Genomic DNA, 25,980 nt, shown 5'->3' on the forward strand with positions numbered 1-25,980 from the left:
GCAGTGGATCTTCTGATCAAGGCAAAAATGTATTGAACATGAGATATGTGCTTACTGTAAGGATAAAAGCTGGAACTCCCAGCACTGTCAATGGGATATAGGACAAAGTCCTGCATATTTTGTCAACACAGTCAAAAGTATTTCAGTGTGGAATATTTTTTCTCAAATGAATTTACCTGAATTGCAAAAGTTTATTTTTTGATTGCTTTAAGGCCCCTCTAATTATAAGACAATAAGATGCGGTTTTCTACTCATTAACATAGTTAAATCAGATATGAAATCAAACATAATAGTATCAAAAAAAATTATTCTACAACCAAAATCATTAGTTTTTGTCTATATAGCAATTAAGAAAATATGAAAGGTCCCTATATTACATAATGCAAATGGACAAAGTAAATAATAAAAGATGAATCTAGAGAACAGTTCTTATAGGATATTTTTTCCCAATTAAACCGAATTTATTCATATTTTTCATTTAAAGATCAGCCATGTCCAAGAAGATCAGTAATGTAGGGAGTTGAGCTGGCCGTTTTTCCCAAAAGATGCAAATGTTTAGGAAACCGCTACCATCCCAATTAAAGATCTCATGGGAGGTTGTTAAACCATGTTACAAATCCCAAGGGGAGACACTGGACACATTCCAAAAATATCCCCCTGAGCGTTACTTGAGGGGATTCAAACCTACGGCTCCATTCTAATACCACTTGTAGGGAGTTGAGCTGGCCGTTTTTCCGAAAAGATGCACCTATTTAGAAAACCACTACCATCCCTGTTAAGTATCTCACAGAAGTTGTTAAACCGTGTCACAAATCCCAAGGGGAAATTCTGTACACATTCCAACAAGTAATCTCTAACCATTTCATATATCAGATCTTACTGTAACTTGTAATATCTGCAATTTATGAATTAACTCTCCTAGTTGGATAAGATATTGTTTTGTCAATACCTGCTGAAGAAAGCTCTAATAAGCTATGCAATATTTAGGCAATATACTATTTTAGAGTGGTTGTTATACAAGTTAAAATTGTTCATCTTTCATGCCGAACAATTAGATATTCAATTTTCTCATAATATTTTATTAGTAATCCATATATATTTTGTCTGTTAGAATTAGAAATACAAGTCATATGGCTGAGGAGCAATAGTTCTTTTTTTTAAGATGATGAATGAAAAACTGAAATTAATGACCTGTTGGCCCCTATACTCCAAAACATTGTCCAAGTAGATTGGAAAGTGAAATGGGCAAGGCCTCACAAATAAGGTGGTCGCACTTTGAATTAAATTTCAGATTGCTTGACACCACATCAAGGCCAAAAGTGGCATCTATGATCACAATAGACAGAAAAAGTTGATTCCTATTGACTCTAACGCATCTTTCCTAACTTATTAAGTTGAAAAGTTAAACACAATTAGTAATTCTGATGCTCCATTCAACGTGTTCTTCATTTGAATATTCCCTACCAAAAATTAAGAACTATAAATTAGGAAGCTGCATATGATATTGGCGAATTCATTGTTTTCTCCATCACTATGTGATTTTAGAAGCAGAATGTTAATACATCTGACACTAACTTAAATGTCTTCCGTTTCAACAAGCCCATCCACATTAAAAGTAGGCATAGCATTTGAAATCTTATTTGTAAATCTAAAAGCCAAGATACAACAGTCAAATAAGGTTGCCAAGGGAAACTCTTTTTACAAACAGGTTGTCAGGAAACAGGTTGCATCCATTATAAAGAGACCCAACAAAGATGTGATCAAAGAGTTATTTCAAGTCAAACAAACTTTACCAAAAAAGCCCTTTGACAATTTCCCCAAGTAACAGTTGTCAAACCAACCCATGTTGGCCTGGTAAGTGAACCTTAGAAGAAAGATGCAATAAACTGCATTGCCAAAAAGTTGGGAATTAAAGAGATATTGTTTATTCAAAACCATATGAAATTAAAATAGTGATAGGGTCCTCCAATTATGGTCCTCTTAGGAATTGGAGGCTCAAACAGGTGTTGATGTCTTCACACCAATAAAACCTGTCTTTTGAAGGTCATTTTCTTGAGTCTTGCTGAAGTCATCCAGCAAGGTATCATGTAAGAGAGCTGAGAGTGTTGTATTATCCTTATTGCCTTCGTTGCATACCCCATCCATAACCAAAGTTGATTGTCCTAAATGTTCTTTTTTTTCTGTTGATCAGGTCATGTATGACAGCAAAAATGACGAAAGTCAGTCTAAAAGAAAGAAAGGCTTGGCTAGGTATTTGTGGAAGCAAAGAGATCGTGTTGTAAAACTCTTCTAAAGGGTTTGCCATGGTTCAAGTGATTATCATGATAGAGAAGTGGACCTAGGTAGGCCTGGAGATGCCAAGGTTTGAGTGGAACAAACAAAGAAGTGCACCCAAGGGAGTGCTGTCAAAACATAGGTGGCAAAAACAAGTAAAAGTCACACCTGTAAGAGAAATAACAATCCTTATGTGGCCATAGCTGCTTTGGCGTGTGCCCCTGGTAGTTTTGCCATGTTTTGAGTGTCACAAGCTCACAAGTGAAGGAATGGCACCCATGTGCATACATGAACTTAAGTGGCAAAAGTGAGTAAAAGGAGTGCACACCTCATGTAGTTTGTTAGGTGTTGAAGAGTTTAAGTGGTCTAGAAGCACACCTTTGAGGTATGGGCTAACTTGCAAATTGATAAACACATAAAACCAAGGCACTGACTTGCTTTTATGCTTAAAAACAAGAATATACACAAGGATAAGTGCCATTCTTCCTGTTTGTATGATTCAATTGGACCTTTGTTCCATATTCCACGTGCAGACTAGCATTCAAAGGCAGACTTTGGTGCTAGGGTTTATCATTTTCATAGGTTATTAGTAGATTTCAAGGGTTCCATTGCAACTTCAACGGTTTTTCTTCATTTCCAAAGGGTGACATACGTTATTGTCATGTTCTACATCATTATGCAGACATTTTCAGGCACCTACAAGGATTTGCAGACCCCTTTTCTATTTCTGATCCCCTTGTGCAGATATTAGGGCTCGCAACCATCAATTTTCAAAGTTTTTGCATCTATGATGAAGGGTTTTGGGCAGTTTTGATGTTCCTGATTTTCTTTCCTAACCATCAAGTGTTTCATTTTCCATGTAAAGATTAGAAGTCAAACCCTAGGAATTTGTCTTTGCTTTCCCAGCTTGGCTGCAGCCATCTTGATGACATTTTTCAGCAGATTTCTAGTCTTTTTTACTACTGGCTTGTGTATTAGTTGCAGGGATTTGTGGCATTTTTATCAAAGATTGGCACTAGGGTTTAGTTAAATTGTTTTCCAAAGGTTTTTAACTACATTTTCAATGTCATCAAACCATAGGATTGTAGTTTTCAGATTCTGAACAGTAATGGAAGCAAAAGATTGACTTTAAAACATGGCATTCCAAGAGCACGTTATTGAACCAAAGACACTCCTAGGAAATGGATTTCTGCAGATTTGTGACACCTTGCTAGGGTACATCAACATCCTCAATTTAAAGATTAGTGAGAAAGACAAAGTGGATAGCGAATTTGCTAAAATGTTAAGGGACAATGGATTCGTTCAGACAGCCTCTTTCCTTGTTTCAGTCCATTCTCTAGAATTGGTGATAGTGTGTGCATGCCACTATCATCAAAGACCTAGCTTGTGCATTCCACTATCACTAAGAGAAGCAAGCTTACCTCTAGGAGCGTGGACGAACTAAAAAGGCGAGTTTCTCTATGGCAAACAAACTAAAAACCTAGAACAATAAAAAAATAGATAGTGTGGTTGTCAATGGAGTATGTCCAAGGCTTATCTTGAAGGTTTGAAGGCCTGAAGAATGCATTGAATGGTTGATCCATGAAGACTTGTTCTTCCTCTTGCTCTCCCTATTGCAGCCTTGTTCTCATTCATAGATCACTCTTGCTCAATGCAATGGAAACTTGATAGTGATTCAGATTGATTGTGGAGTATCTTTTTATAGGTTTATGAAGTGTGTGGGACTAACGAAACTTTTAAGGTCAATGCTAGTGGGCCACTTTTCCCAAAAATATCCTTTTTAAAAAACTCGCTTTTTTATCATTTAACAATAGGGGACAAGAACAAATTTCCAAAACTTTCAAGGGACATGGGCAAGTTTCCTCAAGGTCTTCAAGACATCTCGGCATCCGTCAATGTCCCCATCAAGGGAGGATGCCCCAAAAACACACACCCCCACCCCTCCCACTAAGGAATATGTCCCAAGGACGTCTCCTCCCTATCAGAGGTGATAGGGGATAGCAAGAGAACATTTCATCAATCTGTCCACAAAGACAACATTTACTAGGCGGGACATATCCATGTGTTAACCTAGCAAGACAAACGTTAAATTTCCAATTCAAATTAGTCCATATAGGTGTGCATGAGTCATAGACACAAATTACACAAATTTGGAAATTTCTAATTTTAACTTCAATGTTAACCATAAAAGCACAACCTTCAATTCAAAAGGTCTCATGCTTGAGAGACTTAGAATGAAGTTTGCCCATGTGCCAAACATTGAGGATTACTAGACAAATTGTGCAAATGCCTTTGGAGCTCAAAGAAGGAAGTATAATCATATGACCTTGCAGCAATTGGATTCTTTCACCTCACTTTTGTTCATGCAAAGTTGGTTTTGAAAACCCTGTCACCAATAGTGGGGCTACCTGTTGTGACCATTTCACACATCGCCCCATTAAAATGGGGACCCCCTCTTTTCGCTTTTGTTTTGCCTGTTCTTCTCTCTACTTTTAGGGTTTTGAGTGAGTGAGTTGTCTGGGCTAGGGCTAAACCTTAGGGGTTTCTTTTGGATATTTTTCAAGCCGAGTCCAATCAAATTTTGAAAGTTATTAAGCGTCCTTCCGAAGGTTGATTATTGAAGTAAGATAAGTCTGTCAGGAAGTCAAATATGTCTTAGGTTAGGTCTAGTCAGGGTTTTTTGAGGGAAAATTCAAATTTTGTCTAAGTGTTAACACTTTGAAGATGAAATTGTATATTCTTGCCTAGGTAAATTTTGATCAAATTTCGGAGGCAAGATGATGCCTGAAACAGAGAAAGTGCTCCTGTCCTTCACTGGAGGCCCAAGGCGAATTTCATTCTAAGTGCAATTTCTTGTTTTGCGAAGGCTTGCTAACTGATTCCTGGCCTTGAAGATGACCTAACTCTGCCTTGCGAAATGATTGGAGACCTAAATTTTGAATATTTTAGCCAGAAAGGACAAAAGCGCTCCTGTCCCTCACCAAGGGACCAGAGCACAAATGTTATTTTATGCATATTTGTCACTGACTTTTCTATTTTGTTTTGTGCAAGGTCTTCCGGAATGATAATTGGACATGACTTGATACTTTTGAAGATTTTGAAGGCACAAAAATGGTGAATTCTGAAGGTTAAAGGGAAAAAGTGCTCCTGTCCCTCACCAAGGGACCAAGGCGAAGTGCTCCCGTCCCTCACTAAGGGACCAGGGCGAAAAGACTTATTTGAGCCATTCCTGGCCTTGTTTGGTTAAATTGAGACATCAAAGGCATGGTGAAGGACGAAATGAACATTATAGAGCATCCAGACTTGATCGAAAACAAAGAAATGATGAAATTTTTGCCTAGAAGGTAAAAAGTGCTCCCATCCCTCACTGAAGGACCAGAGCACTTTTCTTTATATGCACAATTTTAGACCTTTATTTGACATTAACTTCTATTCATAGCATGAAGTAAGATGAAATCTTCCCTAGCAAAGGAATTTCGAGGTGCAAAGTGAGACAATTTGGCTTAGAGGGCAAAAAGTGCTCTCGTCCCTCACTGAAGGACCGGAGCTTGAATTTCAAATTTGCACTGCCTTTACAAGATTAAAGTGATTTTATGGTTTGAAGAGGTTAAGGGAGGCATGTTTTGTCCATTGAATATAATTTAAGCGGATCACAAACGAGGAAATCAACTCAAATGACAAAAAGTGCTCCCGTCCCTCACGGAAGGACCATGCCACTTTTTCAAGTTTCTCCTCTTTGTTTGATATTTTATGGCAAAACTTGGCTTGGATAGGAGGGAGAAAGGATGTTCTATGCATTAGACGCGATCGAAGGTTTAAAAGACAAAGAAGTAGGCCAAGAAGTCAAAAAGTGCTCCCGTCCCTCACCAAGGGACCAAGGCAAAGTGCTCCCGTCCCTCACTGAAGGACCAGAGCGATTTTCTAAAAATGCAAATTTCTTGCAAAGGCAAGGCAAGTTTCGTGATTGAAATGAATTAAAGAATGTAAGATTCATCCATTGAAGATAATTTGGAAGACTAGCAAAGGATGAATTGGCTTGGAATTGCAAAAGTGCTCCTGTCCCTCTCCAAGGGACCAGAGCGATTGTAAAAAGTGCTCCTGTCCCTCACTGAAGGACCAGAGCGCTTAACATGTTATCCTGCCTTTCTCACCAATTTTGGACAAATTGAGGCCAAGGCGCAAGTTTGAAAAAGTGTTTAAAATGCCTTGAAGTGGAATTGAGATGCGAGAGTTGCAAATTTTGACGACAACTGGCAAAAGTGCTCCCGTCCCTCACCAAGGGACCAGGGCGCAATTTCCAAAAATGACCATTTACCTTGCATTTTGAAATGATATTTTTATTACCAAGGCTCAAGATGGAGTGAAATGTGATATTCTACGCCTTGAGGATAAATTGAGGATTAATGTGATCAAGAATTCATGCAATGGACTCAAAAGTGCTCCCGTCCCTCACTGAAGGACCAGAGCGCTTTTTATGAAAACAACTAATTCCCTCCAAGATTATGCTAAGGCAAAGTTGTATGAGATGGTAAGGATCTTCTAAAGCATGGTAAACAAAGGTTTGACTTCAAAAAATTGAGAATCCTAGCCTAAAAACGAAAAAGTGCTCCTGTCTCTCTCCAAGGGACCAAAGCGATTTTCCAAAAGGTGCTCTTGTCCCTCTCCAAGGGACTAGAGCGAAGTCATTAGCATTCTTTATTTTTGCCAGATCCCAACGTTGATATCCTCCAAATCGCATGAAATGCCAAAATCATCAGCTTCAAAATATTTGGAAAAAATTAAATTAAATTGGCATTTAATAAAGGCGCATAGCATTTAATAAATTAATTTTTAGCCTCAAAAAATCATTTTTTTTTTTTTATTATTAAGGCATTTAAAATTAATTTTTTTAAATAAAATTAAAAGATGGAGCACTTGGAGGTTTATTTTCATTCATTTTATTAGGTCGGCCTTCTTGTTTTTGCAAATTTTTTTTTTTTTTTTTTTTGGCCAATTTTGCCAAGTCGGCCTATGGGGAGGTGACGTGGTGAGCGCCCTATATAATAAGGGTGTTTTGAGCAATTTTAATCATCATTCATTCATTACTTCAAGTGCGATTTGAGGAGCAAGGAAGGAGGTGCGAAATCTGGTCTAGTTGGAGCGAATTATCCTAAGTGTTAGAGGCTTAAGGTGGCGGAATTGATGCTTGAGAAGACTAAAGGAGGCACATTTTGCTAAAGGAAGGACTTCGATCTACATTTCGCCTAGCGAATTCACCTTATTTTTGCATCATTTTTTAGAATTAATTCTCAAGTGGAGGTATGGCGAGATCATCCTAGTCCCAACATTGAAGTTTTAAGTTTTGAACTTTAAGTTTTTGAAAATTGCGTAGTTAATTAGGAAATGATAACTCAAGATTTATCATGAAGTTTCCTAATTAAAATCTTAAATCTTCCTTTCTACTCTATATTTCTACGTTGCAAAATATATTACTCATTATGAAATGTTGTGTAGGTGTCAAGATGGCGACCCCAAAGGCAGGAGCATCCACTAGTCGTCCAGCTCTCATGAAGGAAGATCAGAGGAATGACGAATTGGAGACCAAGATCGTGTCAAAGTGGAGCAACATTGGAGATACCAACTTGGGAAACTTCAGTGTGAAGAAGTTTCGAGAGGTCCCTTACATTGGAAAGCCATCACCTGTCGCAACGAGAATAATTGAAAGTGGCATCATCAAGGCAGCCGGTTTCCCTCCAACAATCCAGTGCCATGAGCTGATGATCGAGTGTGCTCGCCATTATGACCCACAATCAAGATCAATCGTGTCCAAGGAAGGGAACACTTTGCCTTACCTTTCAGAGGAGGCTATAAGTGAGGCTCTCCATCTTCCAAAGCATAAAGATATGATTTACAAAAGCTTAGAAAGAGCCAGGTCCATGTATGAAGATGATCTAGACTCTTGCTTGAGCATCATCAATAAGAGTTGGTTACTTAAAAGTTGTCCTCGCCTGAGCAAGATTCCTAACACACCACATAGGATCGACTTCCAGGAGGAGTACAGAGATTTGATAACTTTGCTCAATCGAATTACAGGGGCCCCTCAAGCCTTCTATTTTGAGAAGTGGATGTTCTACTTCATCCAAGTGATAGTTCAAGGAAAAGGAACAATTCATTGGGCTAGAATTATTAGCCATTGCTTGGACGTGCAGTTAAGAAGACTAAAGCCTACCAAGTCATTTCACATGAGCTCATACGTCATATATGCCTTGATCAGGAGTTTCGAATATGCAGGACTACCTCACAGAGGAGTGATCGGAAGAGGACCCGGAGAAGTGAGAGTTTGTGACTCTTATGTTCATTTGCATCATCCACCTGGGAGTGACTACAAGTTAGTCAATGATACCTTCACGATGAACATCACCAGGATATTGCAAGGCGGGATTCACAATCGACTATCTCTGGATGCACAAGAGCTTGTAAAGAGGTATGGCGCTTGGTTCATCCAGTTTCCAAAGTTTACATATATCAAAGTCCATGGATGTCCTTCACCCCCCTACATGTTGCCGAGGTATCCGATAGACAAGATAGTGCTACTCGAGGTGACTAGGCAATTGGCAAACTATGCGAAGGCATTCAGACACAGGCATAGAAATGGAGCTCCTGTGCCCATCATATTGGGGAATTTAGTTGAGGTATGTCCTAATGCTCTAGCCTTAGATGATGCAGAGAGGGAGTTAGCCTCATATTCATTCACGTTCTTTGCCTCAAGGGAGAATTTTGATCCTTATGGGTATATAGAAGAGACATATGGTAGGAAGTACAGGCACGAATTTCAGGTAGAAGACATTTGGATGAATCTCTCAAGTGATTTAGAAGTGAAAAGAAAGATGCATTCCAAATTGCCTTTAGATTTCATCAGGAAGTGCAAAGTTTACAGAGTGGCCAATCAAGCTCAGGACAGTGGCAGACATATCCAATCATCCTATGACAGGGAAGACAAAGCAGTAAAGATAGATTGGAACGAGCCTGAGATTATAGACTTGAGAGCTTTGATGGCTCCAGTTTTGTCATGTACTCGCAGATGGGTGGATGTACAACATCAAAAGTTAAGAGAGCAAAACGTACCAATGACTTGTACTTTGGAAGAAAGACTAGAAGAAGGAGGAGCAAGTGCAAGTGAAGACAATTCTCATCCTAGAGGCGCGAAGAGGAAAGAAAGACCCGAGAAAAGAGAACCCTCCAAGAAGAAGCAAGAGGCTAATCGAGATCGCTCATCAGGTACATCATCTCAACATGAGAAAAGGGCAAGTTAAGTTGAAGGACAAGAGATGACAATGCCTAAGGTGGATGAATCTATGGAGTCAATCGTATAGAATGATAGACCTGAAAAGGGGAAGGAACCTCAGCATTCGTCAAGTCGATCTCCACAAGTTAATGAGCTACATGAACACAAGAATGATGATGAAGTGACATCTCCTCTCCGACAAGAGGAACCATTGCCTAAAGAAATACAAGTTAGAGAGACAAGATCTGCCATTCCAGATTGGTTGAAGGAGAGACTAACAAGGGTGATTGTGATCGAGGATGAAGATAATGTGATTGACTTAGAGAGCCTTGTAGGGAATTCTCAGGAAGTAACGGAGAAGAAGAAGGCCACCAAGATGTCCAAGGTGATCAGAGACGAGACAGGGTCCAAGAAATTGCAGATAGCTACACCAGTAGTGGACAAGTATGAAGGTGAAATCCTTGCAGAAGAGTATGATGTAGAAACATTTGAGCTTGGTCCACTCACTGCTGAACAGGCACTGGATGAGGCAACCAATTCATTTGAAGTACTTAAGGACAAGCTTAAGGAAGAAATGGAAAAGAATAGAAAGCTTGAGAGAGAGAGAGGTGCTTGGAGAGGCTACTTTAGCCATCTCAATCAGCCCTTAGGACGTCAGGATCCAGCAATGTCTCCTGTGCAAGCACTTCCCCTTGAATCAGTTGGCGAGGCAGAGAGAGTCAAGAGCTTGGTTCAACTTATGAGCTCTTGGATTGACAAATCCCACACAGTTGTCGTTGAATTTGCAACAAGAATGATGCAGACAATCCACCAAGCTATCCAGGTCTTTGAGATCATCCACAACCTAATGATAACAGTAGCCGCTTTTGCCCACACTAGAAATGTTATCATTCCTGTTCTACAAGTAATCAGGCAAACACCAAGGAAGATCCTGGCACAAGAAAAGATAATGGATGGAGGAGCTCATAATTTACTCCAGTGGTCAACTCTACTCCAAATGAAGGAGGTTCTTTTCGAGGACATCAACACCAAATGCAATCAAGTTGAGGGCTTCATCCATCCAATTCAGGACAAGGTGTTTGAGGTGTTATGTACCATTCTTGGCAGGAGGATCGAAGTTGAGACAGATGTGGACCTTCAAGAGTTGGAGGAAAGAGTCAAGGTCATCTTTTGCAAAGATGAGAATGTCATCACAAATGAGCAACGGGATCAAATGTTTGCTACTATGCTCCTGATTGAGAAGATCAAAGAACTCGAACCTGGATGGGATGCAGCTCTTCTCAAGGCCTTTGATCAGGTTATCCACTTGGAGGAGCGAATGAGGAATCTTCCCAAGATTCCTATTGCTAAGATTGAGGGAATTGTGTCCAGATTCATTGCATATGCTAAGAAAGAATATTGGAAAGGGAATAAAGTTCTAGAAGAGAGGTTGTTGTAGATGATGTGGTGCCTTAATTATCATTGGTCTATGTTTCCTAGATTTTTGTGCCAATTAAATATTTGGCTATGCATTTAATATTGTTCGATAAAGGGGGAACTTTTTGTAACAAACCCTAATTAGGGTTTAGGTGTCAGAATCTCAGCCGTTGATCTTCTTTTGATCTAGGCCGTTCATTGTAATTGAGGATGCTATATATACCCTCACTCATTTTCATTTTGTCATTAGAAATTAGATATTAGAGATTGGATAGTTAGAAGTTAGAAGATTAGAGCTTTTGGAGAGAAGAAAGTTATTTTGTAGCAAGATTGAGCATTGAAGAAAGAATTTCAAGCAATTGTTGTCTATTTTGGCTTTGAGATCAATAAAATATTGAAGTTATGGTGTTTTATTGCAATTCTTGTGGCTATTTTCATGGTTGTTTACTTTCTTGAATCATTCTCGGTCAAAGTAGTATTTAAGTTTGAAGGACTAAGTGTTGGGCTTGATCTTTGGTGAGATTCACATTCCAAACCACTAGCTTCTTACTGATTGTAAGAACGCCTTGTGTGGTCAACTGGAGATATTTGGATTGCTTGAACCTTCAATCATTATTGAACTATTGATATGTACTTTCATGGTAGTGTCTATAATTCTTGATGATTTGAAAAATCATTAGTCACCTTAGAAGATCGCATCAATTCCAATAAAGTTGTAATTCCTTGGCGATACTGAAATTGGTAGAATTTTACCAAGTCTAGCCTACATTGAGTCATTCGTAGGATTAGGTTAGAATTCATCTCTTGCAAACCCTACCTTTTGATCTTTTTAAGAACTCGTTAGTTTTAGGAAATTCTGTTCCTACAATTCGGAAACGTAAGGCCCCTTGATGAAACAGCATTCACAACGACCACTGGTGCTTATCCACACATAGAGACCCTACATCAAAGAACCTTGGAGTCATCTTGATTGATCCTTTTTCGCGACATCTTCAGCAATCAGAGGCTTTATTCAAGAGAGGATAAGGTACCATTGGGTATTTTATTCTGTGTTTGATAGGGTACAAAATACACATCAACACTACCAAGGAAGGTACTTTCCAAGATTGGATGAATAAAGTAGTCATAGATAGAATAAGAAGTTTCTTAGAAAAGAAGTTGGCTGAACAAACTGTGAGTGCTCCAAAGTAAAAGAAATCAAAGAGTCCTAACCAAAATCATAACATTATAAAGAAGAGGACAATCACATGTACTCCAAGCACAAATAAGAATCAATGAGAATGTTATAGGTGGTAATGGCAGATATGACAAGGAAAGAAAAAAGAATTTGAAGGCTTCTTGCAAAAATAGTGAAACTCCCAAGGTTGGCAAATTCAAATTGGTCAAAAAGATGAGAGTTAAACCTCCTCCACAGACACATCTTAGTCCTACTCTTCCTACTCCATTTTCTCAAGTTCCCGCACCCATTCCTCCTCTTGTTCCTTCCAATTCTTCTATTCACAAATTTGCTTCTATCTAGCCAAAAGATACATTTTTAACTTATCTGCATCTGCTTCATGATCGTAATCCCTCTTCCTAATCTCCATTTATTCTACTTATTCAACCTATGAAAGAAATCTCTATACCATAGTTGAACCTTCTGAGAAACCAATTGTGCTCCAAAGTGGGTGAAAACATCTTTGGCAAGAAAGAGTTGGGATGTAATCATAAAATCCCTCATATTTAGGTATTGTGTCTACCATGATCAAGGAGGAAGTCAAAACAATGGAAAGACAACCAAACTCAAAAAAGAAAAAGGGGTATATCATTGCAAAGACAATTATTCCACCAACAAACAAGAATGTTCAAGAAGTGCACACCTTTGATTTCATATTAAACAAACTAATTAAGAGCCAATGAATAGAAAAGGTGATATGAACGTGTTGCAATTTGCAACAATAATAACAAGGAAAGGGTCTCAAAGTATGGAGAAGAAAAGGCATCCCTAAAGGCTGAAAAATAGAGAGTTGGGAGCTTATGTTACACATTTGGTCAATCCCTTGGCCAAATCCAGCTCATCGTCACCTCAAAGAGTTGAGAAGGATATTAAAAGGAAACAAGTGAGGCACTAAACAACGGGTTGGTCAGTTTTGTGTAGTGGTTAGAGGCTAATAGATGAGATAAGTGATTTTCTAAAAGAGATCAAAAGAGCTTGGCAATAGGCAATGAAATAGGAGAGTGTTGTGGTTATTGACATTTCATCTTCTAAAAATGGCATTACCCATTTGCAACCAATTGACTTTTTGGGTGTTGATGAGATAAATGGGATGGAGCCATTTCTAATGCCAAGAAATATCTTCTTCCAAAGTGGTTAGCATCTTTACAACTATTTTCAAATATTTGAGTGTCTATGTTGAAGATTGTGAATGAAAATGTCAAAATGATGCAGGTTGTAGAATTATTGTTTAAATGCATTGCCTTTAGCTCATCTATTTCTTCTGCATCTATAGAAAATAATCTAGAAGTAAGGTTGAATTTGATCAACTAGTTTGAGTGCACTTAGGAGGGCTCTTCTTTTGGTCCAAATAGAATGGAAGAATCGATGAATCTTGCAATACAATTATCAATGGAAGAGAAGGAAGAACAGGTGATCTAGGTTTTGGTTGAAGAAAGCAAAAGTTTGTTCATCACTAACTCAACAAAGATAAAGTAATCTGTAATTTATATACCTCTAGCAACTATTGCAAGGGTATTAATCGAAAACGTTAAGTTGGTGTTGGGATTGATGATTAGACTCCCACCACACCCCAAAGATCACCTACAATCAAAAACACCCTATCACAAAAGAGAAAAGGATTTGCTATGATGCTTGAGATTTCATTAGATACAAATGAATAACGATTAATTATTATAACAATAAACAATGAATAATCTTTGTTATAAAGACAAATATGAAACCCTGTAATATGATATAACTAGGTCATGACATGTCTTAATCCAACGATTTGAGACAAAATATCACATGACCTAAGTATGCTAGCGTGAATAGGACCTGATAAGAAACAATTAGGTGATAAACCTTTTTCACACTAACAGTTGGCACTTGAGAAAAATGGCACAGCTGCTCTAGCTTCTCTAGTTTCATCAAATTCTTTGAATTCTTCAAATTTAGAGGAGTTTTTAGATTAGCTATTTTAATTAACAGGTTACCTTATTTATTCTTTGTTTAGAACGGTCTTTCGCTTTAAAATTATTTTTTTGTAATGTCCCCTTTCTAGGCGATAGGAGATGAGCGGGGGTTGACCTATCATTCAAGTTCCCGTAGGTCAACGGTATGATTAGGGGACTCATTTTGAGGGTCATGGAGCTTTGCAGGGGCTCTGTAAGCCGTTTTGGACCTTCAGACATTAATTCCTACTTTTTAAGGAGGTCTCCTATTTTTTAGGGAGAACTGGCAGTTGACTGGATGACCACCTGAGGGACCAGGGAGCAAAGCAGGATCCTTTTGAGCAATTACAGGTGTTTGGAGAGAGGTTCCTATTTTTTAGGGCGAGACCCTACTTTTTGGGAGGAATTGTTAGTTGGCTTGCAGGACACGAGTAACATCTGTGATCACAGTGTTTCATACAGAATTCAATTCTGAGTCCAAATTTGGATTTTATGAATAAATTAGGAAATATTAAAATATTTCCTAAGTTGGATTAAATAAATAAATATAAACTGAAATTATAAAATCCCTTTATATTATACTAAACTGGCCCCTTGGCACATTTCCCTAGAAGTTATAACTTAAAGGTTATAACTTAATAATATGGCCACTTTTAATGAGGAATTAGACACTCAATGGGTTAAACCACTTAGGGGAAGTTATTTTTTAATAAAAAGAAACATTTAGCATGTTTTATGATGTCAAAAGTACAACCCTAACCCCAAATTCGAATTAGGGTTTGAGGCATGTTAAAAAGACATTTTGGAGGCTCATTTTGGCATTATTGTAATTCATTTTTTGGAGATTACTTTTCATCAACAGGTCTGCAACGTGGTTGACGGAGATCTGAGAGCAGATTGGAGACGAAAACCTCCATCTTTGTGACAAGACGTAACCCCTTTCACTAATTCAGCATTTGGACACACAAGGAACTTCATTTCAGGCCATTGGGGCCAAAAATCAGAAGTTTGCAGGGTTAGACAGCAATTACGAGGCTTTTACATCAGGTCTGAGCATATTTGGATGATCTTACCAGCAATTCAAACATTATTCCAGCAGCTCGTACCATTCCCAGCTGAGCCATACATCAAATTCTTGCCTAGAGTTTGTAGAAAATAATTACAAGGGTTTTAACTCAGCCAAATGCACTAAAATTCATTGTTGGCAATTAGGATCAGCAAATAAGAAGTTATTTTGGAGAAATAAGGTCATATGTGATCAGCATATTCAATAATACAGTGAAATTCTTCATTCCTGGAGGGCCACACCTGGCAAGGAGTTAGAATTTCACCTTGGTCTGCATAATTCTTCATCAATTGTTTTAGGTAATTAATTTTAGAGTCAATAAAGTCTTTCAGAGCTAATTCCACACTCTGGAAGCTCCCATATCAGCATGTATTGAAGTTCAGTCAAATAAGGAGGCTCAACCAAGCATGCTCAAGACTCCTGGTATGCAAATTTGCACCTTGAGCAAAATAAATTGTCTTTCCTTCTCAAATTGCACTGCTGTAATAAAAATCAAAGTTCTGATTTTCAATTTTCAGAATTAGTTTAGTTTTCTATTTGTATTGCATCTTTTGTGCAACATTCTAAAAATCAATAACACGCAAGTTATCCTCAAAATCTCTTCAAAACCCAAAACATCTACACGCTGGTCAAAGAATTCTATAGAAGCCAACCAATCAGATTGTGCCAATCAGCAGTTGGCATCCTTCATTCTTCCCTGTTTTTAGTAGCTTTAACCATTTTGCTGTGAATCAATGAGAGATCAATCAACACGCAACTAGTTCTCATCCATGGACATGCAAATATCCTTGGCTAGGCTGGTAGGACAAACACCCTGCCATTGTTGTGTTTTTTTTTAGTAAATTTCATATCAAGGTTGCATTTGAACCTACATCTGAGTTATTTTCCTAATTTTTCCACGCGGGCACTGTTCTCTAAAAAACGAAGATCTGAACCTAATAGGGCAGCGCATGTATTCACACTCCTTGGCGATCAGATATGGGTTGCTAAGCAAGTCCTTCACCATTTTCAGGGTCTTGTGAGCTTTTTACAGCAGCATAATCACCCCAAAGGCGGAGCTTTTTTTCAGTCTAACAATCTACGGCCATTTTGAGGCAACAGTTGGCAATCCAAGAGCAGATCTAGGGCAATAGAATAATAACAATTTGTCGACTGCAGTCCTAAGCAGAAAACAGAAAACCCTAGGTGATCATTGGCAGATCTAATGCAGAAAAAAAAATTGCAGACTTATTTGAGGGTTTCATGTCTCAATCTCAAGGTTAAACATCAACCAGGAGGCACCTACAAAACCCTTAGGCAATCATCTCCCATAGTTTTGCCTTACATTATCTACAATTAAGATCCCTACAGTGAAAGAGCATTGAGAGTCCTGTTAATTGGCCTAATTACTCAGAAATTGCGTTTCCTCCAAAAGAAAACAGTGAGATCAAACTCACCTTAGACCAGGTTCATAAATTACAAATTTATTTCTGATCTGAACTGTTCAAATATTTAAATTTTCAATTTTGAGGTTCATTGCTAAAATGAAGTAAACTACAATATCACAGTTATAGCATTTTTTTTCAGACTGAGTGTGTGATCAACAAACTATAACTGATTGAAGCAAAATATTAAAACCTATGGTTATTACAGATCATTGATATCACTTCTGCCAAACACCCTAGCTCCTCCACTTCCCCTCCCAACCTTGTCCCAAAATGTGTTCTTGACTGAGGTGTGTGCAGGCAATTAATATAAGCAGCAAATATTACATTTAGGTGCTACATTCTCTCCTCTCCATCTTGGTGTCCTGCTGCTTGCATTCAAATAGTCCACATTAAAAGGGGCATCTCAGATCTCATCTGCATGGTCCAGTTCAAATGCTTTCTTCCTAGCTGGTTTGGGAGTTCCAGCATATTTCTCAGTTGCCTAGGTGCTGTAGTTTCTCCCCAATCTCTATTGAAAAATATCTTATGTTTTCTTTGCACTCTTTCCACTGGTTTTTTCTCTAAGGTCCATCCTGCTGCTTGCATTCAAATAGTCCACATTAGAAGGGGCATCTCAGATCTCATCTGCATGGTCCAGTTCAAATGCTTTCTTCCTAGCTGGTTTGGGAGTTCCAGCATATTTCTCGGTTGCCTAGGTGCTGTAGTTTCTCCCCAATCTCTATTGAAAAATATCTTATGTTTTCTTTGCACTCTTTCCACTGGTTTTTTCTCTAAGGTCCATCGTGGCTAGCAAAACCTCATCCTATTTCTCTGTTCACTGAAAGGTGTGGCTAAATCCTCCAAACAAACACCCAAACATCAAGTGAAATTAAATCCCTGCCCTCCTAAAAAACCTTGTGCCGACTCAAGTAAATAGTCCTCTAACTGGATAGCTAATTGCCATGACTGTCTTGGCTGGGGCAGAGAGTTAAAGAATATGGAAAAACTTGATTTAGAGAATGACTCTAAGAGCCTGGCGCCTATGAAAATCCGAGACACTCTTGGTCCTCTCCCTTTAGACAAGAAATGATTCCCGACCCAGGTACTCTTTGCTTAATAATGCTATGGCCTTTGACATTTTAAACAAGCCCAGATCACAGGGTTTATAAGGCTAACTAGGTTCATCTAAGAGATAACTACAAGTTGGAAATTGAACCTATAGTGGAGGACCTGCCAACTATAAAGGACCAACTTGTCTTTTCCATGTTCATGGGTCAACCCACAATATTGTGTCCACCATCTGTGCCATCCTGATTTTCGCCTAAAATCACATTTGTTTTTAAAATTATATGATTCAAGCCCTGAGAGGTTCCATCTAAAGGGCTATAATTGAGGAAGGTTAGGTCAAACCCCATTATATCAAACCCTCTTGGATAGAACCACCCCAATCTTAAATCAAACCTTCAATGCAGTATCCTCCACACCTATTAAAATGCTCACGAAAAAACACTTTTACTTCACCTTTTGGGGGGGTCAAATGAACTGTATATAGCCCTTATTATAAACTTTCCAAAAAGTATAATTTTGAGTATATTTATTTTGATTATAATATTTATTTTATGTAGGTTTTTCACCGAAAAATCAAGGTCTTTGTTTAACACAAAAAATTAAAAAAAAAGAGACAAAATTATATAAAATATCTATGCATTAGGTATTGATGTCCTTATTTTAAAAAACAAAAAAAGAAGAATTTAATTTGGATGGATACAAAAAAATTTATGCAATGACAATTTAACCTATGTCTGAAGTATAGTTAGTCTCACTTTAAAAAGATTAAAAAAAAAAAAAAAAAATGGATATGCAACAAAAAGTTATAGAAAAATAATAAAATATTCATGTACAAGATATTTGTCTTATGAATCTATATTTTAAATTTTATAATTTTATCCTTTCTACATATAAAGTTATGCTTTACCAAGGAGACATCACTTTTTAAAAATATTGTTAAACTATTAAATATAAGCTATTAAAAGTTACATAAAAAAATTCACAAATCATTTCATAAAATTTTAAATATAGGCTTGTAGAAATTGGCGCAGTAGGGTTTATCCTGCACAAGTATCTGTAATCTCACAACTATGTAATCTGGTTTTTATTTATAGAGGGAGCTACCCCCTTTGGTAGTGCTTATCACTATACATGCATACATACATATATATATAAACAAAATATTAAAAATCACTAGTTGATGTCATCTTCAAATTTATGATGGTTTGGTTGCAAATTTGGTCAGGAATTATGATTTTAATGTCCTACTCTGACCCAAAAAGTGGACACACTATTGTCGGTTAACCCTTAAACAACCTCCTTCCAAGAGTGATTCCTCTTCTGCCCCTAACAGAGTAAAAATCCATGCTGCCCAAGTCCCTTCACAAGATATTTTGCCCTCAAAAAGGAGGTGAAGAATCTCAAGGACATAGTCATCAGGTTTTACGAGATTTCTCAGTTCAAGGGGGACAAGAAAAAGATAGTGCCTAAGGACGGTATCCCCAAGAAATCGGATCTCAAATTTGAAGACTTTAAACACGATGTCTACATGACTGGTGAACACATTTATAGATCCCTTTATGATGTCAGCTATAGAACAGCTCATGCTTGAGATACACTCTACAATCTGCACCTAGGGCTAATTACTAATCTATTTATAGAAGAGAAGGTGGAGTGCTTGAGAAACACTCTACAATCTGCACCTTGGGCTAATTACGAATTTGTATATGGAACAGAAGGTGTAGGCATAGAGTCCTTGTCTAGTCCAAAGGTGGGTTAAAAACGTATGGTGAACATTGAACAACATGACAGGAATAAAGGTTTTACTACTGGCCCTACAAATTTTGGTATTGCATAATTTCTATCTATTTATGTTCGTGATGGTTTCTATTGGGAGAGGATATGCCCTTGATGATCAACGTTTTGTTCTCGCAACTTTCTTGGAAAATTGTTTTATCAACTACCCTATGTTTGTATTATCATGCATCAAAACCCACATGGTTGGCAAATACTCATTGAGTTTTTTCGCACAGCAAATAACTCAAAAGAAACCCAGTGAATCTGTCACAAAAACTCGGCGTGGACATAGGACACAGCTGGGATGCACCAAAAACGCATCAAAAACTCTCTTTTCACTTATAAAAGCACCAACGCCCTCACTATTCCTCACACAACAATTGAAGAGCAAATTTGAGCAACTTGGAAGGATTTCTAAGCAAATTTGAAGAGCAAATTTCAAGATTTTCCAGGGCAAGTTAGTAATTTATTTTAACTTTTTTGTTCAACCATTTAAATTCATTTTAACAGCTAGAATCAACCATGTAGGCTATGTGTAGAAACCTTAAAAGGTCCTCAACTGAGACAACTGACGTTTAACTGAACCTATTGCGTTTCAAGTGTGTTCTTTGCCAATTTGTAGCAGCAAATATAATTTTGGCAAAACTTAAGCACAAAAAGCAACTATAAGGAAACGCTAGAAATCAATTCTAATTCAGTAATAAACTGATCAAACCCTTATTACATGTATTCAACCTTTATTTACCCTCAATACATAAACAGACAATAAAAGATAGGAACTGAAAAATACCAAGAATTGTTGGAAACCCTTATTTCTTCCTTGCTGGTCATACACAGTCCATTATGACAGCACGCTATAACTCACTCCAGACTGACCCAAACAGCTTGCATGGTAGCTCAATGGATGACTCTAAGCTAGGCGCACCTTCTCCTTATTTTGTTTATTTTTTTGGATCCTTCCAACATGCAAATCGCAGCCCCTTAGGTGATTGGCGCTACTCCCCAAGCAGCCATACAGCCATCAAAAATATCTCCTTTGGGTATCTTTGTTTCCTTGTTTGCTGCAGCAACAAAATACTGATAAATAACGGTGCCTCTCTGACTAATAAGCACAAACTTGGTCCCTGAATGAAACCAACTGTAAGAGCAAGATCAACTGATATTTCACAGCCTCTGATGCTGTTGTACAAGAATCCCACGTTTTCCTGTACCGATACCTCTGATCACTGCAGAAGAATCTTTTGCTGAAACCCTTGGCCAAAACTCCTCTCAGGGCTCCAAACAAAAATATCAAAACTTAGCATCATGAAAAGAAGACCTAAAATCTTCTTTAAGCTTCTCCATTTAGGGTTGGCACGATTCCCAAGAGAGGTGCGATTTGGCCTTTAATGATGTTTTAACTTTTATTATTTATTTTTGACTATTGAAGTGTCAAAAAATAAATCATTTTCCATTTAATATAAAAACTGGCCCCATCTGATGAGAAATAGACCCTCACTTAAGGTATAACTTAAAGTGACTTTTAAAACATTTAAAACATTAAAGTTTGCCATTTAATATTTAATTAAAATAATTAAATATTAATATCTCTCTAAGTATTCATCAAAAATGCCTATCGTCTGAACTGGAGACTGCCAAACCATAATCTATCCTTGCCCAACCCACTGGCTATAAATAGCAGGACTGCTAAAAATAGAAAGTATCTCAAACGGAGTCCTAGAGACCTCAAACGAAAACCAAACCTGGAGTGCTCGCTCTAAAGATGGTGAATCAAACTCTGGAGGACCCTCTACCCAACCTCATCAGCCTACGAGGGTCAGTGATAGGCTAATCTACTTAGCTGACAGATGTCAACTAGAAGGGGACATCACACTATGAAAAACTTACAATTTCCTAAACCCTAGTTTTTTTTAAATTTACTTCCAAAAAATTGGATTTAACAGCACTTTTTTTGCATTTATACTGAATTTTTTAAGGAATTTACTCTTCTTTTATACAGTTTTTTTCTAATTTTAACCTCACTTTGGGAATAAAATGATTAGGTTATATTGAATTTATGTTCACTTCAACTAATGTATGCTGATTTATATAAATTTTAGGCTAAACTTATGTTAATTTAGAGTAATTTATGTTGAAATTAGGTTTAAAATATTATTTAAAAATTAAAATGTTGTATCTTCACTTTGTAATTGTAGATTTACAGTTAGATACAATGGCAAATAGAGAGGCCTTTGGATCAATGTTGCAGGAGCATCTAGGCTCACAAGCAATCCTGCATCACCAAAAAAAAAATTCTTTTCATGTTCATGTTTTGCATTTTTGGTGTAGGTTGGAACTTCAAGAACATATTTTGGAGTGTAAAGATAAAATATTATTTTTATCAAGACTTGTCTTTCATTTCAAAAATCAAAGACAAAGAGGGTGTTTAATGTGATTTTACACGTATTAATTTGCATAATTTCAAGGTTTCAAATGAGGAAGGGATTAATTGGCATATTATAAATTGGAAATTAATTAATTTAACCAATTTGGATGCTTAGGGAAGTGTTCATCAGGCAAGTATCCATTGGCATTTCACTCTTGTTTTATTATTTCATTTCACGTGCCTAAAATGGAGATAAAACTAGTCATTTTTCAGAAAATAATTTAAAAAATCTTCAATTTCCCAAAGAGCATGACTTGGTTCTTGTTTTTATTCACTCTTCAAAGGAATTTACAACAGAAAGTTGTTTGATATTGTTTAGCAAGCTTGGGTGCCATATTTGGAAGCATTTGATGAAGAATTTCAAGCATATACATAGGAAGTTAAAAAGACAATTGGAGGGAAATGAAAGGGCAGGTTTGGGTGTCTCTTGCAATGCCTCACAAGCGTAATAATCTCTATAAAATGCAGCCTTCAATGGTGTTAAGAAGCAGCAATCAACAACAGCAAGATTGGAGAAAGAACTTGCAAGTTACTCCAGAGAACTGCATAAGGAATAATGTTGGCAATTAGCTTGACAAGAGGAGAAAGATAGAAGAAGTGAAAAGAATGAATTTGCAGGTGTGTTGGTGATGTTCAAGGCAGCCATGAGAGCTGTAAGATGAAGGAGAAAAATCAGATTCACAAGATGAGAGAAGCCATGAAGGTGTGAGGGCATGAGGTTTGCAGATTTGAGGGCATGAAGTGCCTGGAACTCTTGTAAAATTTTAGTGGGATGATAATATAAAGGCTGCAAGATTGGGTAGTTTGATAAGACCCCCTGATCTTGATTGCATCACTCAAGCTCACCACAAAGGACGACGGTTATTGGCACTCATCCAACAAAAACTAGAGACCCTGCTTGGAAATATGGCATACAAGGACCCACAGTTGGGACAATTGTTTGCGTTAGATGCCAGAAGCTACTTCATGTAGGGCATAAATTGCCTCAAATACCATCTTGCAAGCACTACTCATCGTGATGCCAAGCCTTGTGAGAAAACCGCACATGAGATCAAAGGCGAGATGAGTGCACACTTGGCATTGGCAAAAGACAAAAAAGTACAAGGGAGAAATCAAAGGCAACCATAGCAACATTCATACTTATTGTCAGCGGTCATGGTCATCAAGCAGAAACAGATGAAGAAACAACATTTGAAGGCATAGAGGGCTCCCTTCGTGGTCCATGCATACAAAACACATCCGCTTCCACTTCAAGTAGAGTGCCTACACCGGCTACACACATGCCACATAGCTTTTTTGTGCCTAGAAGCACACTTGGAACACAACCATCATTAGAAGGTAAAAGGTGGAACGAGGAGGTGCATGAACAAGCAAATATGGCATGCATTGATATTTGGAACTTCAACAACCTTCCTTTCAATATTGCAAGCAATCCTTATTGGGAGAATTTGGTAACTGTACTGAAAGTTGTAGGATAAGGCTACAAGGCACGTTCTCCGAAAGACTTAAGTGGGAGGTAAGTAACTGTAAATTTATGCTAATTTTAAAATATTTTAGTTTATTTTGAATTTTAGGCGATATTTATGTTGATTAATCTCTAGTAATTTATTTGAATTTAGGCCTTTTTTGTATTGGAAAATTAAAATTTTGTACTTTCACTTTGTATTTGTAGGTTGTTCAAAATAGTGGAAGAACAAAATAAGCAATGGAGAAAATATGGCTGCACTATTCTTTCAAATGGGTGGATAGACAAGAAAAATTGCACCATTATCAATTTTTTGGTAGCTTCAACTGGTGAGGTGATTTTTTGAAATCGATTGATGTCTCTTACAAACTAAAAATTGCATAAACATTGTGTCTGATGTTGGAGGAATTTTTAATGGAGGTGGGCATAGAAAATGTGGTACAAATCATAAGTGATAATGCAACAGCATATGTGGCGGCTAGGAGATTGCTCCAAGACAAGCATAAGCCACTCTTCGGACACGTTGTCCAACACATTGCATTGACCTTCTTTTGGAGGACATGGGAAAAATTGATTGGGTGAGACCGGCTATAGATGATGCAAGGAGCGTAACAAAATTTATCTACAATCATCTCTAGGTTCTTAATTTGATGAGAGATCACACCCAAAGGAAAGAGTTGGTGTGATCGGGTGTCACAAGGTTTGCAACAATTTTCGTTATGTTGCAAAGCATTATTGGTGTGTTGACTTCTTTGAAAAAGATGTTTGTGAGTCAAGTGTGGCTAAACCCATCATATTCAAAGAAGCCTAAAGGAGAGAGGGTTGCAAGCATAGTCTTTGACAACCTTTTAGCACAAAGAGCTAGAGAGATTGTGAAAGAAACCTCAAAACTTTGATTTTAAATACAAATTGAATATTTTACTTTCTAGTTTAAGCCTTTCATTATAAATTTGAAACTTTAATCTTTTTGTATTTGTAAACTGCAGGTGTCGGAGCACTTGGTAAGAGTTTTCCATTTAATAGATGGGAGAAAATCCCAATTTAGTATATTTGTGAAGCCAAGGATAGGGCCAAAGATTCCATACAAAATTATTACAATGGGGACAGCCTCAAATTTGGTCCCATTTGGGAGATCATTGATCAAAGGTGGACCAACCCATCCATGCAGCAAGGTACGTCGTCAACCCTTAATTTTTCTATTTGAATAGCTTCTCAAATCCTAATGGAAAGGTTATGGAAGGTTTCACGATATGCATTCAAAGGATGGCAACCCACCCAAGTTGAGGTGAGAGACCTCACTATTCAAAAATTGCATAGTTAAAGGACTGGAAGGGATAGGCTCTTTTCTTCGAAGCTAGCTACCCGAGGAACAACCACTTAGGCACCAAGTAATAAATTTTGAATCTTTATATCACGTGTCTTACAAGTTACAAATTTCAAAGTTACAAGAGTTGATAATTTGATAAATATGGTTTCACTTTGCTTTCTAATTCTTCAACATTTTATTTTGTAGATTATTGGTGGATTTACAATTGTTGATAATTTGATAAAATATGGTTTGACTCTGTTTTCAAATTCTTCAATATATTATTTTGTAGATTATTAGTGGATTGATAGATACAAATACCCCAAAATCTCCAAACTTTATCCCTCTACATTTTCTAACAACCTTGTAGTGCATCCAACTATGAGCGCAATTGGAGCTCGTTTGATGCCATCCACACAAGGAAGAGGAACAAATTAGCTCAAAAAACACCTCAATGACCTTGTCTTTGTGCAATACAACCTTCAACTTCGCACAAAAAAGGTAGAGGATAAATCAAAGAAGCTCACTAATTTAGATGAGATTTATCCTTATAGCGATTGGACAAGGCAAGATGAGCAGCCTCTGCTGTTTACTAAAGATGGCATTCCTGATTTTGAGAGGCAAGTGTTGGAGGATGTGGGTGCAACAGGAGATATCAAATTAAAAAAAGGCTGAGGAGGAGCCAATGCCATCTACTAGTAGGATGGGGGTCAAGCCAAAGCCGCAAGCACAACCTTCTATGCCAAGTAAGGAGCCACAGCACACTCCAAGGATTAGAACCTCAACCTGTCCTCACTACATGGGGGAAGAGGAAGATGTAAAATGTTGTATTTTGTAATATGTGATATATGAATAATGATGATGATTTTCAAAGACAATCATCATAAATTCATAATATTGTCAATTATCTATTATATTAGCCATCAGGATTATGCATGATGATGCAATTTTGTACACAATTCGTATTCAAATCAATCAAATTTAATAGAAGACACTTTTGTATTCATCAATTTTTTAAGTTGTCAAGTTTCTATCAAGTCAAAAATTTTGGGTCTGCCAAGTTTTTGCCAAATCCAAGTCTGCCAACTATGGTTGCCAAGGCTATGAGTTTTAAAAATGGTAAATGATATCTTTTGCTACTGGAGTCTCTTTCAGACAAGTAGCACCCCATTAAGGGCAACTTGGATTTTCCACATAACCCATTGTGCAAACTGGAAGGTTGAGACACTTTTAGTTACACCAAACTGCATTTCATGTTTTATTAGCTTAGCTTTCTTATAAATGTATAATACTGTTCACCCTTTCCAATTAAAAAGTGATAGAGGATTTCAGCTTTTGCAGACAAGAATATTAGGAACACCTCGTTA

The 25,980-nt window shown here is 37.5% G+C and overlaps 1 protein-coding gene across 2 annotated transcripts in view; it reads right to left on the reverse strand.

Annotated features, from left to right (window-relative positions):
• The window catches only part of LOC131043577 (uncharacterized), a 100,627-nt gene that overhangs the window by 50,090 nt on the left and 24,557 nt on the right, over positions 1-25,980 (reverse strand). For both annotated transcript variants that reach the window (XM_057976796.2, XM_057976795.2), the window contains exon 3: positions 56-110. In XM_057976796.2, the coding sequence (XP_057832779.1) occupies positions 56-110 (55 nt within the window). The remainder of the gene's footprint in view (positions 1-55; positions 111-25,980) is intronic.

This window comes from Cryptomeria japonica, chromosome 1 (assembly GCF_030272615.1).
Source record: "Cryptomeria japonica chromosome 1, Sugi_1.0, whole genome shotgun sequence".
Lineage (NCBI taxonomy): Eukaryota > Viridiplantae > Streptophyta > Pinopsida > Cupressales > Cupressaceae > Cryptomeria > Cryptomeria japonica.